This window comes from Carassius auratus, chromosome 22 (assembly GCF_003368295.1).
Source record: "Carassius auratus strain Wakin chromosome 22, ASM336829v1, whole genome shotgun sequence".
NCBI classification, from domain to species: domain Eukaryota; kingdom Metazoa; phylum Chordata; class Actinopteri; order Cypriniformes; family Cyprinidae; genus Carassius; species Carassius auratus.
The window spans coordinates 28,002,350-28,019,000 of record NC_039264.1 but is presented as its reverse complement, the minus strand read 5'-3'; the positions used below and the strand labels follow the sequence as shown (position 1 = coordinate 28,019,000).

General features: G+C 35.8%; 2 protein-coding genes across 2 annotated transcripts; both read left to right on the top strand.

The window, feature by feature from the left end:
• The first annotated feature begins 210 nt into the window (after positions 1 to 210).
• Positions 211 to 5,614, top strand: LOC113040234 (protein ABHD14A). The gene is made up of 5 exons (XM_026198560.1): positions 211 to 363; positions 734 to 1,011; positions 2,793 to 2,908; positions 3,006 to 3,241; positions 3,331 to 5,614. Exons 2-5 carry the CDS (start codon positions 737 to 739, stop codon positions 3,511 to 3,513), a joined length of 810 nt encoding a protein of 269 aa, XP_026054345.1. The 5' UTR covers positions 211 to 363; positions 734 to 736; the 3' UTR covers positions 3,514 to 5,614.
• A 1,000-nt stretch (positions 5,615 to 6,614) lies between these two features.
• On the top strand, positions 6,615 to 16,643 carry LOC113040231 (hippocampus abundant transcript 1 protein-like). Its single transcript, XM_026198556.1, has 12 exons — positions 6,615 to 6,889; positions 8,477 to 8,572; positions 8,733 to 8,795; positions 8,874 to 9,001; positions 10,330 to 10,444; positions 10,536 to 10,754; positions 12,157 to 12,270; positions 12,400 to 12,471; positions 12,556 to 12,668; positions 12,783 to 12,880; positions 12,960 to 13,114; positions 14,321 to 16,643. The coding sequence occupies exons 1-12, from the start codon at positions 6,812 to 6,814 to the stop codon at positions 14,525 to 14,527; spliced, it is 1,458 nt and encodes a 485-aa protein (XP_026054341.1). The 5' UTR covers positions 6,615 to 6,811; the 3' UTR covers positions 14,528 to 16,643.
• Positions 16,644 to 16,651: the final 8 nt, after the last annotated feature.

Here is a 16,651-nt window from a genome sequence, read left to right as displayed (position 1 = left end):
CATTTTTGTTTTTACATTATTAGGTTGAGTCAGAGTATAGATTGATCTTTCATCACCATGTTTCTTCAGAGCCTCGGTGCATGTCCAAATGTGTAGTAACATGTCTTAATACATGATATATAATTTCGCAACAATTCTAAAAAAATTCCACGAAAGGACAAACTTACACAAACTGCAGGAATGAGCTCGAGTCAAATGCACCGGAACCATCGCAAACGTTTAGCTGTTTCCACACGGAACTGTTTTTGTGTGTGTGATGCATTAACGCCGCGCTACAGTCACTACATGCGAATTATGATCGGTCCCAAACTTTCAGACACTCATCGATTATTGGCTATTTACAGTATTTCAGCTACTTTCTAGGTGAGTACAAAATGCACGGCGTAGCTGTCATGTTTTTGCGTTCATCGGCAGGATAGCAAGCAGCACGTCTGCGCATTTTATTTCAGCGACGTTATTTAGATGTTATTTAGACTTATATGCATCAACTAAAAACTAAAATCATGCATAGTTAGTTTTAATGTACACGTATTTCATGTAACCAGTCATGCATTTAAGAATGTCTTTCTTTTTATTTATTTATTAATTTATTTTTCTAAATGTCACCGTGTTAAAATGGAGTCTGGGGGTTTAATCTGCTGTGGTTAATGAGATTAATGGTTGTTCCTCGTGTCTGTTTGTTAAACCCAGTGTGATTGTTTTATTTGCTGTAACTGAATGGGTTTACACGCAGACGATGAATTTCTTCCGCAACCGTCTGGTGGTTTTGGGGCTGGTGTTGCTGGCCACAGTGCTGCTGTATCTGCTGCTGCCCTCCATGCGGCAGGGGAGCATGGAGCCGTCTCTGGAGGTGCAGCAGAGGATGGGGATGATCGCCGCCTCTCCTCCGCCTCCGCCGCCGCCGAACAGCGTCAACATCACGGTCAGGACCGGACAGCTGCCCGGGGACCCGCCGCTCTTCTTCAGGGAGGCTCTGCCTGTGGACAGCGCTGGGCGACAGATCGTGCCCAGGTCAGCTCACTTAATCATTTGAGATTGATTCCATAGTTATATAATGACTGTATTCAGTTGAATAGATAGACATCAGTTTTGGCTCATTATTGGCACGTTCCAAATTTATATCATAAAGCTGTTTAGAATTAAATCTGATTCGTTCTTCAGTTTGTACTCATTAAAAATCGAATTTACAGTACGTCTATGGGGCAAGGCATTGTACCAGCCCTGACAAGAATTAACTATAGTTTTATTGTAGTAAAAGTATAGTAACCATGTTTTTTTTTGGCATATTGATTTCCATTTGTATAACCACAGTATTACTATTGCAAAACCATGGTTAAAGGGTTAGTTCACCCAAAAATTCTGTCATTAATTACTCACCCTCGTGTAGTTCCAAGCCAGTAAGACCTTTGTTCATATTCAGATCACAAATTAAGATATTTAAATCTGAGAGTTATAAAATCTGTTATTTTTATTTTCTTTCGACAAAAAACGTATTCTTGTAAAATTGAAAAATTGAACCCCTGATTTCACATGGACTGTCTTATCAATGTCCTTACTACATTTGTTGTCTGGGAACATTTCAGTTGTGTTGCTGTCTATGCAGGGTAAGAAAGCTCTCGAATTTCATCAAAAATATCTTAATTTGTGTGAATTTGTCTGAAGATGAAGTTCTTGCAGGTTTAGAACAACATGAGGGTCAGTCATTAATGACAGAATTGTAATTTGTTTGGGTGAACTAACCCTTTAATTTGTGGTTACAATGGTTTAAATATTTACAATGTTTTTTTGGTTTTAATCATAGTAAAACTTGGTAAAATGTTGTGAGGGAAAATACAACATTATAGCCTACATTTTACAGTTATAGTAAAATTATCTAATAATCATTTACTAATTTCTCTGCACAATTATATCCCATCCTATATTGATTAGGAAGATTTAACCTTGCATTCGCTTGCAAATCGTTTGCCTTTTTTAATAAAATATTGTTCACAGAGAAACTTTACATTCTCTCGCTAAATATTGCATTTCCCTGGAAATGTTGCCTTCGTTTGCACAACCTCGTAAAAACCTGCAAATATTGTCTAACCCTGAGAAACTTTGCATTCACTTGCAAAACTTTTGCTTTCTCGCAAAATACTGCATTTTCCCAAGAAACTTTGCTTTCGCTTTGGACAACTTTTTCATTCTCTTGCCAAAATATCATGTTTCCCCAATAAACTTTTCGCTTACTTGCAGAACCTTGTGTTCTCTTGCAAAATATTGTGTTCACAGATCAACTTTTGTGTTTTCTTGTAAAACTTTTCTTTTCTCTCAAAATATAGTTTTCCCTCGAGAAACACAGGCCCTTTTTCTTTTTTTATTGTTATGTTTAATGAGAAACCCTGCTTTTGCTTGTTACCTTTGGCATCACTTACAAAATATTGTCTTCTCTTGATAGATACTTTTGTGTTTTTTTTGCAAAAAATTGTGTTTCTTCGAGAAACCTTGCTGTCCCTCACAAAATCAATTTACTTTATTAATTTTGCAGAAGTTAACCTTTCGACCTTACACGAAATTCTCAATTGTGTGGATTCGCACTGACTGGATTTAGCCTGCAAAAATGATTAGTATTAGTGCATTTCGGCTGGTTGCTTGGAAGTTTTGATAGGCAGATGAACAGATAGACAGTGGTATTTTAATGAAAACTATAGTAACTATGGTATTTTTTTAACTTACAAAATTCTGCATACAAGTATTATGATATATTCTTAAATACCTGTACAGATTCAGCAACTGTATCTCCTCTCCATCAGGCTGCAGTTGGTGCTTCTTCATGGTCAGGCCTTCACCTCTAAAACTTGGGAGGAGTTGGGCACCCTCAGCCTGCTGGCTTCCAATGGATACCAAGCCCTCGCTCTCGATCTGCCCGGTACTTATAATTCCCTTTATTAATGTTCTTAAAATGCTCATTTTTATATGTTCAAAACATATAAAGCAGATCACTAAATCGTCTCGTTTCTCTTCAGGTTTTGGGAATTCTCCGGACTCAGAGTCTGTAAAGTCGGATCAGAGTCGCGTGGACCTGCTGAAACGTTTTCTGGAGTCTCTGGGGGTGCGAGCACCAGTGTTACTGAGCCCGTCTATGAGCGGTCATTACGCCCTGCCGTTCCTCCAGAAACACAGCGCCCAGCTACACGGCTTTGTTCCCATCGCCCCCGTGGGCACACGTGGCATCACCCCACAGCAGTACCGCGACATCCAGGTGTTGTATTTCTTTTGATTCATCTCACACTTAAGAATTCCTTGATTTGAATGCTCAGTTTTGACTCTTACTTCTCATCTGTATGACAGACTCCTACTCTGGTCATATATGGAGAGTTAGACACCAATCTGGGTGCCCAATCCCATAAGAACCTGATTCAGCTGCCTCATCACACCGTGGTGAAGTTGGCAGGAGCGCGACACGCTTGTTACATGGACAAACCCCGTGAGTTCCACCGCGCTCTGCTCGACTTCCTCAGCAAACTCGAATGAGGGACGGAGAGAGTGAGAACGGATCAAACAAACATGTGAAAAAGACTTTAGGAGAGACTGAGTGAAGAAAAAGACAAGAAAATGATGATCAGGACTGCAGTGTAGCTGTAAAACCAGTCCTGAAACATCACAAACACCTGAACGTTCTGTCGGCCATCCACATCTGCTCACTCATAAATCCCCTGCGTGCTCCATCAAGTGATGAGGTTATATAATACATCAAACAAACAGAACCTCTGCAGAGTTACTATAGTAACGCTTCTTTTGTAAACATCCTTTCATCAGTTTTGACACTGTTGCATGTAATGGCCCGTTACATTGTTACATTTTCCAGCCTGAGGGTTGTTCTGTAAAGCTGTTCCCAGGATTTCCAGTCTGAGGAATGTTCCTGCAACAACACAGTAGCCATGGTTCCAGGCTGAGAGTTATTTGTAACACTGGTGCCATGGTATCCTTTTTGAGAGTTGTTCTGTAATGCTGTTGCCAGGGATGTTCCTGTAACACAGTTGCCATGGTTTACAGTCTAAGGGATGTTCTTTAACGCTGTTGCCATGGTTTCTGGTCTGACAGATGTTCCTGTAACATAGTTGCCATGGTTTCTTTTCTAAAAGAGTTCTGTAACTCTGTTGCCAGGAATGTTCATCTTACTCAGTTTCCATGGTTTTCAATCTGCGAGCTATTCTGTAACGTTATTTCCATGGTTTCTAGTCTGACGGTTGTCTGACAGTACCTACAACACAATTGCCATGGTTTCCAATCCTAGAGATATTCCATAAAGCTGTTGCCATGGTTTCTGATTTGACAGATTTTCCTGTAACATAGTTGCCATGGTTTTCAGTCTGAGAGTTATTCTGTAACATTGTTGCTGTAGTTTCCAGTTTGAAACACATTCCTGTAATTCAGCGGCCATGGCTTTCTTTCTGAGGGATGTTCCTGTAACACAGTTGCCATGGTTTCTCATCTTTGGGTTGTTCCAGTGAAATGGTTGCCATGGTTTTCAACCTGTGAAACGGTCCTGTAACTAAATTTCCATGGCTTTCTTTCTGAAGGATGCACATGTAACACAGTTGCCATGGTTTCCAGACTGACAGTTGTACCTATAACACAGTTGCCATGGTTTCTAGTTTGACAGTTATACCTACAACACAGTTGCCATGGTTTCCAGACTGACAGTTGTACCTACAACACAGTTGCCATGGTTTCTAGTCTGACATTTACTTTCAGTAACATTGTTGCCATGGTTTCCATTCTGAGGATTGTTCTTGTAAATCACAGGTGCCATGTTTTTGGTCTTTGGCTCTTCTTATTATACAAAATTCATGGTTTACTTTCCTGTGTAATGGTTGTTTTTATAATACAATTATCATGGTTTTCTGTAACAAAAAAAGAGTTACATGATGGCAAAAATCAGCGTCATGACTGTCATGGCCCTTGGAAACTTTTGATATGTAACCGAATTCATCAATACTACAAGAACATCTCAGAGAAGAAAACAGCATTTCTATTTTTTTTGGCACATATTGGTTTGTCTTATTGGCATGTTAATTAATGCAGTGTGTTCACACCAGCAGCTGGCACATACATACATACATAATGTAGCACGGCATTGTGTGAATGACTCAGCACATGATTTTAGAAGTGCAAAACGAGTGAAGACTTTCAGTATTGGATGCCTGTAAATTCAGTTTTACATTATCAGTAGTTGTCAGACTCATATTAGCAGTAGATTATTTCTTGCAGTAAATAGAAAATTTCCTGAGACTGTAGAGAAAAAAAGGTGTTCATTACATTACAACACCTAAAAATGTAGGTGTTCATTACATATTTATTATTGATTTCTTAAAGCTTCTACAGGACAGAAACTGTAATGTGTGTGGTATTTATGTGCTGTGGTCTGTTGTTTTGTTTGTTTATAGCTTGTAAATGTGAATATGTTTTAGAGGACTGGGAGGCACCTCTGCCCTGTAAATATTTCCAACATCAGGAATCTTCAACCTGAAGGGATCTGTCATTGGGACTGAATTCAGATTCTTGTGTGCATGGTACTGCAGTGACATGAAACATTCTTTTGTTCAATGCAAAATAAAATTCATCAACATTACGGTTTTGCATTTGTGATTTAATGGACATGCACCACAAGAGACATCAGGTTACAACCAAAAAATTGTAAGGGGTCTATATTGTAAGATCCAGTGCACTTACTGAAGTCAAAGTGTATTTATCAAAATACGCAAATATGAACTAAACCACAAAATAAACCGTGGTTCTGTAAAATAAGTATGAACTACGCAAAAAGCATTTCAGTAACTTTACTGAATTCTTGCTGGATAATAAATAAATAATTATTACCTAACAATCCACCTCTTTTCAAATCATGTATTCATACATCATATGAATATTTAATGACACTGATGTCTGTCAAAAATAACATGCACAATACAAAGCAGAACTTTTGAGAAGCAGGGGTCCAGGGAGTACATGCGAATGTTTTGACTAAAGCAGAAAATGGTAGTCTGAGTGGATTCAACATGTTTAGACCATAACATACGTAATACATAATGCATTTGAGTAGACATTTAGTCTTGACTTGATGAAATTGACATTTTTTAGAAAATGTAATTTTATCAAATCCTTTTACATTTTTTTTTAAAAAAATTAAGGCAATAATCAAAGTTTGACGAAATGTTGTATAATTTCTCAATAAAAGGTGATACATAAAAAAAATGAATTTTTTTACCCCTTTGCAGACTTTGAGCTACACACACACACACACACACACAACTTATAGCAATAATAGTAGTATAATTATAATAATAGTATCGTTATTTGTATTATTATCATAGAGTAATTTCTGTGAACTTCAAAGAAAATAAAAGATAAATAAATATAGATAAATAAAATCAAGTTAAAATGGTATAGGAAAAAGTAAAGTTAACATGGGAATTCTTAAATAATAATAAATACAAACTATAATACACTTTACTTTTTAAGAAATACTGGAAGAAGCAAGAAAGTATTTTAATTGCTCTTAACTCGTGTTTTGACCACGTGTGCGCACTGTGTGTGGGCGTGGTCAGGCGGAATCGAATGATGCCGACGTCATGACGCACACCACGCGTCTCTCTTCTGGAAAATGGCTGCTGTGTACATGACGCGAACCTGAATGGACGGAAAACAGCCCAAAATATCTCAAAGTCCCCCTTCTTCCCTCCTCTGCGTCCCACGCAGCATCCACACACATGCGTCTGCGCGTAAACGAAGTCGATTTTAACCCAGTGTGAAGAACTAGGATGATAATATGACCCAGAAAAAGAAGAAGCGAGTGAATCGCAGTTTGTTACTGGCGAAGAAAATCATCATCAAGGACGGAGGAGCGGTGAGTGTCTGCTGGACTCAAACACTTGCTAACACCTCACACAGCAAGCTTTAACTCTTAAATAGACCGATACAGAAGTATTGTGTTAATATCTGAAGTACAAAGTGCTTTGATGAGTACTGACATTCGAGGCTGTAAACATCAGCATTTACTTCCTGTAACGAGCAATAAATCACATCTGTACATAAACCTGAAAAATATGAGTGGTTTTATTAATGCACAAGTTGTTTGACGACACATTAGACAGGTTTAAAGCTTTTATTACTCATGGCTGTACATATAATACATTCTCTTTGTTTTTTTTTTATAGGGATAAACTTTAAATAGTTATATACTTTATTGTTCTGGTGACGTTCAAACAAAACAGTATAAACATTAAACAAAACATTTCTTAGTATTGCAAGAACCTATTTTTACATTTTTTATTTTTATGGTAGTAAACCAGTAATGTGATTGTATTTGTAGTTTTACTAATTTAGTTCTCTGCTTTTGTCCTTTTTAAAGGTTTTTATGTAAATGTAGTCATTTTAGTATTATATTTCAGTTAGTCCTCAATGCAACATTATTATTTCTTTTTTAAGTTTTAGTAATTATGAGCTTTAGCTACGTTTAGATTTCTGTTAAGCTTGATTTATTTCACTTTAAGTTTCAGTAATTTTTGTACTTCACCGTATTTCAGTTAATTTCCAAGGCATTATTTGTAATTTTCTCATGTGCTTTTGTCGTATTTCTCATGTTTATATCTATAGATAGATAGATGGATGGATGGATGGATGGATAGATATAGATATTTATATACATCTATATCTATCTTTCTCTCTCTCTCTCTCTCTCTCTCTATATATATAGCTTTAATTTATTTTTAGTTTTTAGTGCTTTTAGTACTTCAGCTTATTTTACTGCAGTTGAATTTTGGTTTAAGTTTTTCATTTAATATTTATTTATTATTTGACATTTTTTAAATCTCTATTTCGATTACTGAAGTGATTTTTAATAGTTTCTATTAACAATAACAATTCTGCCTCAAAACAGTTATTTCCTTACACATAAACCATTGATAATAATAAATATCCTAAAGGTCAGTAATTTGTCTAAAATGTCTAAAACTCAAATAATAAGCTCCTCGCATCTGTAGTTGTCCGTCCCGTTGAGTTGAGGATCATTTGCGCACTCACACGTCACCAGAAACGACCGAAGCAGACACGTTATCAAATGTCCCGCTCGCCGGCTGTCAGTTGTTCTTTTTTTTATTAAAACTGTAGGTTGTAACAGGTCTGAATTTGAACCTAGTTCCTCTTTGGATGTGTTTTATCTCGTCTGTGGGTCAAAATAAGCCAGAATCCTCAAAAAACAGGTGCACGATAAGGTCACGAAAATCTCTAGTTCTCTATTTTGATAGATTAGGCCTCAAACAGTCCTGGGGGCTGTTTCATAAAACAGGTTTACCAAACAATCCAGGATTACTTCAGTTAGTCAGACTTGTTTTGAATCACATCAGTTGACAGTAAGTCAGACTAACTTAGATAAACCTGGCTTACTTGGTAAACCTGTGGTTGGTTTCTTCACTTCTGGTTCTTCTCTCTCCAGCCTCAAGGCTTCAGTTCCCCCAGCGTTTATCATGCCGTCATCGTCATCTTTCTGGAGTTCTTCGCTTGGGGTTTGCTGACTGCACCTGTTTTAGGAGTAAGTTGTGTTAAATCGAGATATTATTTTCATATCAGGTAACGTTTATTTCATGTTAGGGGTGTTAGGAACCCATTGTATGCCTCTGTGATATGATCAGGAAGGAAAGTCTTGCATGGGCATCATAACCGATATTGTTTTGTGTCTCGTGTGTCTGCAGGCTCTTCATGACACGTTCCCGAAACACACGTTTCTCATGAACGGCTTGGTTCAGGGGGTCAAGGTATCATCTGTAGCATCATGCTCTTTAGTTCCTGATAATCCAGTTCAGGATTCATTAACGGCGTGTTCTTGTTCGCAGGGTCTGCTGTCGTTTTTAAGCGCTCCTCTGATTGGTGCTCTGTCGGATGTTTGGGGAAGGAAGTCGTTTCTTTTACTCACCGTCTTCTTCACATGTGCACCAATTCCTTTACTGAAGATCAGCCCGTGGTATGTTGTGTTTCTGTTTTTTCTTTTTGGAACAAAATGAAAGGAAATGTAGATTTAGTTTTCTGAAATTTTTAATTTATGAGTCTGAAATTTAAATTGAAAATACATTTTATTTAATGTACCTTTTATTTATTTTTTTAATGTAGTGTTTATGAGATTTGGATGTATGACTGTATTTATCATGAAATGCATCTTTTGAATGTCCTCTAAAAAGGGTTAATTTAGTATTATTTATATACTATTATAATGTTTATTTGTAACATTTTGTCATTTTTGGGGATTTTAAAAAAATATATAAATGTAGGTTGATTGTATTTTAATGAACTTCAAATATTTTTTATATATTTTTGTCTATTTTATTTTTGCTTTTATTAAATTTGTTTTATGATTAATATTTATTTAATATTTAATGTGCTTTTTTAATTAATCTAAAATTTTAAAGATTTATGTTTTGTATTTATCTTAATTTAAAAATAAGCCAATGAGAGGTACACAAGTTATGAGTTTTTAAAAATATATATTATTTTCTGTGTCCATTGTATATATTTTTTTATATTTTGAATTAGTTTACATTTTTCTGCATTTACAGTTTAAAATATTAAAATTTGAGTTGCATAGTTTAAATGTATTTTTAAGTTATTTAAATAATAGTATTTAATTTAATAGTAACTTAATATTTAATTCATCATTAATTCATCTTATTTTTATTTTTTTAATGTATTTGTTTTTTAATAAAAAAAAAAAGCAAATTAGATGTTCACAAACTAGTGTTGTTTTTGGTGACCTGTTTTAATTTTAGTTTTAGTCTAGTCTTGGTGTGAAGCGGTTATTTTAGTTTTTATTAGTTTGTCACGTTCATACTCTTTTTAGTCTAGTCTAGTTTCAGTCAACTAAAAGTCTGAGCATCTTAGTCTTATTTTAGTCAGAATTATCCATGACTATTTTCGTCTAGTTTTAGTCGATGAAAACTGATGACATTTACTCTAGTTTTACTCAATGAAAATTAATAAGTCAATATAATAATACAAGTACCTAGTAGTATAGACAAAACCTAAATGTTCTTTTAGCCAAACCCATTTCAAACAAGGATATCTTATTATATTTTATTTAAAATATTGCACAAAGTTGATATATATATTTTTTTCATATTATGTTCTAGTGTCTTGTGTCAAAATAAAATGATAAATAAATACATTTAAACCAAAAAAAATATTGATTCTAATATTAATTAGAAGCTGATACAGATAATCTCAAATAGCCCAGATATCGGTCTCACCGATATATCGGTTTGTTTCTGTTTTGTAATACACATGCATGTTGTGTTTCAGGTGGTACTTTGCCGTGTTCTCTATATCTGGAGTGTTTGCCGTTACCTTCTCCGTTGTATTCGCTTATGTGGCCGACATCACCCAGGAGCATGAGCGCAGTATGGCGTACGGCATGGTACGTATGACCCATCAACACGCCATCATCATCATCATCTCTCCTTTTGCTGCTTTGTTTTGTATTAATGTCTGTGTTCTTCCTCCAAAAGGTCTCGGCCACGTTTGGGGCGAGTCTGGTGATCAGCCCGGCCATCGGCGCGTATCTGAGTCAGATGTACGGAGACGATCTGGTCGTAGTTCTAGCTTCGGCCATCGCTATGCTGGACATCTGCTTTATCCTGGTGGCCGTGCCCGAATCGCTGCCGGAAAAGATGAGGCCGGCGTCCTGGGGCGCCCCAATCTCATGGGAACAAGCAGACCCCTTCGCTGTAAGTAGATTTGACCTTTTTGAGCTCGTTTAAAATGAATAATCTACCGAATTATCCGTTTTATTAAATCAGCTGCGTGAGTGTTGGCTGGAAATGTGCATTTTAAAACAGAGGATGCCATGCAACATTTAGCTCGTATCCTGTGTGGTTTTCTGTGGAGAAGTGTTTTTACGCCCATTTCCCCTCGAAAGCATGAGTGTCAACATAAAGGAGTTTTCTGGACGCATGTCATATAAAGGTGTTTTCACACGTGGTTCATTCTGAAGAGTTCCCACGTCAGTTTCTCACGAGATTATTCTTGATTTTGATTGGTTAATATAGTCCTGCCAAGCTTAGAAGTCACATTTTAAGGTTCTCCTGTGGGCTCAAAGCACATAAACGAATGAATAGCAAAAGATCTCTGATAGAGTTAATACAAGCATGTGTACGTGCTGTACCTTTTAGGGTTTTTATTATGATTTTTTTCCCCCTATCTTCTAATAACATTTTCATATTAGTTTAATGTTAAAGTTTGCAAGGATATCTGAATGTATTTATCATGAAATGTTTATCTTTTACTTTTATTTATATACTGATAATATTAAATTATATTCTAATTTAATTATAATTATTATAATTTTAGTCATTTTTATGTGCTTTTGTACATTTTCTGTGTAAATTTCTATTCTGCAATTTTATAACTTTAGTTGTTAAATTTTGTATTAATTTATATACCTAAAAATTTAATTAACAGCGTAGTAGTCAAGTTTATTAATTATTTTTATATTAATTTTATGAGGTAATAATTTATTTTTCATCTCAAACTGCATTAGTACAGCACATTGTGAGCAATATTTGTATTGTGTATGTGTGTATATAGTAAAATTCTAACCAATGCTATTTTTGATATTATTATTATTATTATTATATTTTTTTGACCAATGAACTAATAACTGATATTAAAATGGTAGCAATTTGTAAATAAACCTAAAACACTCAAAACCAAAACCAGTATTTTTAAATGCATTGCTTTTGAAATGAAATTATTAAGATTAATTGTAAATGCTGAATGTGTTCGATAAGTACAGTTATGTTGCACAATTAAATATCCACCAACTAAATTACATTTAAACAGCGGTTTTCTCTACAGTTGGATGGGTCAAGACTCAATGGTTCTGCTCAGCTAATTTCTCATAGAGCCATTGATATGAGTAAATAGTAAAATTGCTGAGGATTTATATAAAAGTTTCATATCTGAAAGAACTGTTTGGTGCCAATTTGTAAACTATTCATGAATCAAGTCAAAATGAAGTCAGAATGAAGTCGTTAAACAGAACAGATGAATGTAAATTGTTGATCGAGCTGTTCTTAAATCAAGAAGAGTGTTGCATTGATTGAGACGGCCGTATGTTTCTCTCTGCAGTCTTTGAGGAAAGTGGGTCAGGACTCGACGGTTCTGCTCATCTGTATAACAGTGTTCCTGTCCTATCTGCCTGAGGCCGGACAATCCTCCAGCTTCTTCCTCTATCTGCAACAGGTACGGCAGGAGAGAGATTTCAGTTATCTCCGTGGTTAACCTTTAACTCGCTCTTTAATTAATTGTTTACTGGGTCAAGTCTGGTTTATCGAAATCCTGTCAGTTTTATTGTTTGATCCTCTTATGCAGATAATGGGATTTTCACCTGAAAGTGTCGCTGCTTTCATCGCTGTCGTAGGATTGCTGTCTATTATTGCACAAGTCAGTATTTTCCCGTTAAATACCTACTAATCATTAGTTTTTAATGTGAGTTATGTTAAATGTGGCTCTTTCCCCCATCTACAGACCGTAGTATTAAGTTTTCTAATGCGTTCCATCGGGAACAAGAACACAATTTTGCTGGGACTGGGATTTCAGATTCTGCAGCTCGCCTGGTACGGGTTCGGATCGGAGCCTTGGTAAGATCGAAAGCCTAGGTTTTATTTTCTAAAATGGATCAAAATAAAGAGAATAACGTAACTGTAGCTTTAAGAATAATGTTACAACTTTTGTCCAACGCATGGTTTCTCCAGGATGATGTGGGCAGCTGGAGCTGTTGCCGGCATGTCTAGTATCACGTTCCCTGCTATTAGCTCCCTGATTTCCCGCACAGCCGATCCGGATCAACAAGGTGGGTTTTCCTGAGTTATTTGATGTTACAGATTCAGGGTTGTTCTTTGAGGCGGACTGTAAAGCTCTTGTTTCTGTAGGTGTGGGTCAGGGTATGGTTACGGGAATCCGTGGGCTGTGTAGCGGTTTGGGTCCGGCTCTCTATGGTTTCATCTTCTACATCTTTCATGTCGAGTTGGACAAAGTTCCAGGGAAAGAACCGGATGTAACGCATCACCAAGATCACCACCAACAGGTAAGTCACCACACATTGTTGAATTGAACTGAACCATGCTGATTGCTGTTTACTGACAATTTAGGTTTATTTTAATGGATAATTATGTTTTTAATAATAGACACTAAGGTTTTTGTAAAAATGTCGAAGGCCGATGCTAATAAACCAGGGGTCTCAAACCCTGATAAGACAGTAGCTCACCAGGAGCAGAATTGGAGACCCCTGTACTAAACGCTGTGAAGTGTGAAATCTTTGCAAAGATTTTTCATGACATTTGCATAATTTAATTGAAAAAACCTCAACAAGTTTTAAAGGCTTAGTTCACACAAAAATTTTAAATTAGGCTGCCTTTTGCTCACCCCTGAGGCATCCTAGGTGTATATGGATGGGCACTTTTTATTAAACTTCTTTTGGACTGAAACAGTGCAACACCCGCTGATAGCAGTGATAGAACTTGAAAGATCAAAGACAGTTTTTCATATAACTCCGACTGGATTTGTCTGAAAGATGAAAGTCATTTACACCTTTGTGTATATGACTTTTGTTGTTAATTGTTTGAAGAACTATTCGTAAGAATGTGTAGATGATGAAATTTTGAAAAGTTGTTCATAGAATTTTTTAAAAGTCAAGTAGAATACAACTATTTGCAAGAATTCAAACAGAATTTGTTTTTTTGGTTATTGTTCATAAATCTATTCGTAATAATAAATATATAAATAAATTAAGCAGAGCCAATTTGTGTAAACTTTGTAAAATTGCAGAATTTGTAAATTGCTTGTAGAACAATTCTTAAGAAATCAAAGCTGTCTAATTTGAACCAATTTGTATTCAAATCTGTACTAAAAAAAAAATCTGAATTGTTTCAGAATTTGTTTTCTGAAAAAACATAAATTAATACCTGAAGGAATTTTTTGATACCAATTTCTAAAATTGCTTGTAAAACAATTCCAGGCAGAATCGATTAAAATCATTCTTAAAAATACATGCTAGAATTCAAACAGCGCTAAAATTCTTAGAATTTTAGTTATCCAAGCAATTCAAATCTCAGTCTAGCCTCTCTATGTAAAAATGAATGAATTATCACAGTAACAGAGTTTATAGAGATGCATTCTAAAAAGTAATTGCGCCTAGTTTAGTTTCGAAAATTTGTATCTAAATAGGCCTTCACTGTAGACTGTAGTTTTTGGAAAGTTTTTCACTATTGTGTTTATCGTGTTCCCCTTACAGAATGCAATAATCCCGGGACCGCCGTTCCTCTTCGGTGCATGTTCTGTGCTGCTGGCGCTCCTGGTGGCACTTTTCATTCCTGAACACCCCCATATAGGCGCTCGTTCGGGCAGCTGGAAGAAGCACACGTCACCCCACGGCCACTCGCACAGTCCCCACCCACCTGGAGAGGCCAAAGAGCCCCTCCTACAGGACACTAACGTGTGATCGGGAGTTTCGATGTGGCTGAATTGGCCACTCCGCCTATTCCCCATTGAGGAACGAACTGCGCATGGAGGCTGTTGTCATTTATTGAAACACAAAGCTATATCGGAGACACGGTCAGTTTTGCACCTAGAGCTCTACCTTTCTGCAGAGTTTCGTTTAAATACACCTGAGTTTGATAATTAAGGTTTATGGAAATTACAGACAGGAAGGAAAGTCTCCATGATTAAGACATGCTGAATCACCAATAGAGCACCACTTTTTAAAGAAATGTTTATAGAAGAACATATATTTAATGATGGTTCTGTCCAAAGGCAATTTTTATTTTGTTGTTGTTGTTGTTGCCAATTTTCTTTCCTTTTTTGTTGCTCAGTTTTGACTGTGTAGATCTTCATTACCATAGTTCACTCAGGGACATTATCCTGGTCAGCAATGTTTCAGAACACAGTGTGTTCCCATTATCAGAAGGGCAGAGCAATGACATATAAATAACAAAATCCATAAAAGAAACGCAAGCAGATTGAATTTGTGGAAATTACTCGTGAAACTTTTCGTAAAAAATTAACATTGAACAAACTTGGTGTAACTTGTTCGTAAAACCATTTGAGTCGAAAAATGGTGTAAATCATTCCTTAAAACTTTTTGCAAGGATTCGTGGAGAAGTCATTCGTTCGTAAGAATATCAGCTAAAAGCATTTGTGTGAAGTGTTCGGAAAATTGCTTTCAAATATTTAGAGTGGAACGAATGTAAGTAAATCATTCACAAAACTGTTTACTAGATTAAGTAAAACAGATTTGAGTAGCTCATTCGTAAAACCAATCATAAGAATTTGAGTCAAAAAATTGTGTAAATCTTTCCCTAAAACTACTTTCAAGAGTTTTCCTAGAACAAAGTTATGGAATTAATTTGCAAAACTCTGTAATTGTGTTTGGGTTAATCGTTCATAAAATTACTTGAGGTTTTGAGTGGAACGAATTTGCACAACTCATTCATAAATCCATTCATCATAATTTGAGATTTAAAAAAATGTAGTTTCCTACATCTATTTGCGTGAATTTGTTCAAAATTAATTTGGAGAATTGCTTCGTAAAACCATATGTAAGAATTCATGCTTAACAAATTTATGCAAATTGTTGGTAAAACCATTTACGAGACCAGAATTTTTAAGTAAAATTGTTGAAGTATAAGAGTTTAAGCAGAGCGATTTTCGTAAATCATTCATAAAACTTTTGGTGAAAATCTTAAAATTTGTAGTTCCTGAGGCCTGGTGACCGTACTAAATAAAATGGTTTTGAAATAAATGTGCTGCGTTCGTGAGAACACAAGTTTGTTAGGGAACATAAGATAATTTTAGGGATTTCTAATGCTTTGACATGGCCTTAACTGACAGTTCGGTTTCAGACTTCGACGTCACAATGGAAAGATTGATGCACAGCGTCAAAGTGTCTTTTCATTTCTGCTCATGTTTAAGCTGAAGCCTGTTTTCTTTATACCACTTCGAAACACTGGTGCCTTTTCCCAGCTTAAATTGTTTTGTCGATGTAAACTGGTGAATTTAAGTGACGCACGAGAGTTGAGATCTGAGCAGTGTCAGACTTACGCAACTGAACAGTCTTACGTAAAATAACGGTAGAGCTGACTGTAGATCAGTAGTGAAACTAAAATGCGTGATGCGTTTTTTGTTTGTCTGGATTCGCTTTCGGCCTTATTTATAAAACAAAAATATTAACACTTACGCAAAACATTTCGCAAATGCCAACTGACAGAAGTCCTTTGAGAAACAGGTGAAATTTGCCAGTGGCCTTTCTATATTTTTTGTTTTCATACAGACAGATGAATGGCTCATTTTAAGTTTTGACCAAATATATGGATATTTTATGGACGCAAGACAGGCGAGTTAATCTGTAATATTAGTTGTGTGGTTTGGATATTTATGAGATGATTTCCTGTAAGATATTTCCTTCATCTCAGAATACAGTGTGGTTTTTTTTACGTTCTGTGGTTTTGTTGTGTTGTCTTTATCAATTTTAAACATGGTGTATTTTTTTTTCCCGAACAATGTAAATATGTCAAAGTATCTAAACATGCATTTCAATAAAATTTAAATATTTTGATGTATGATCATG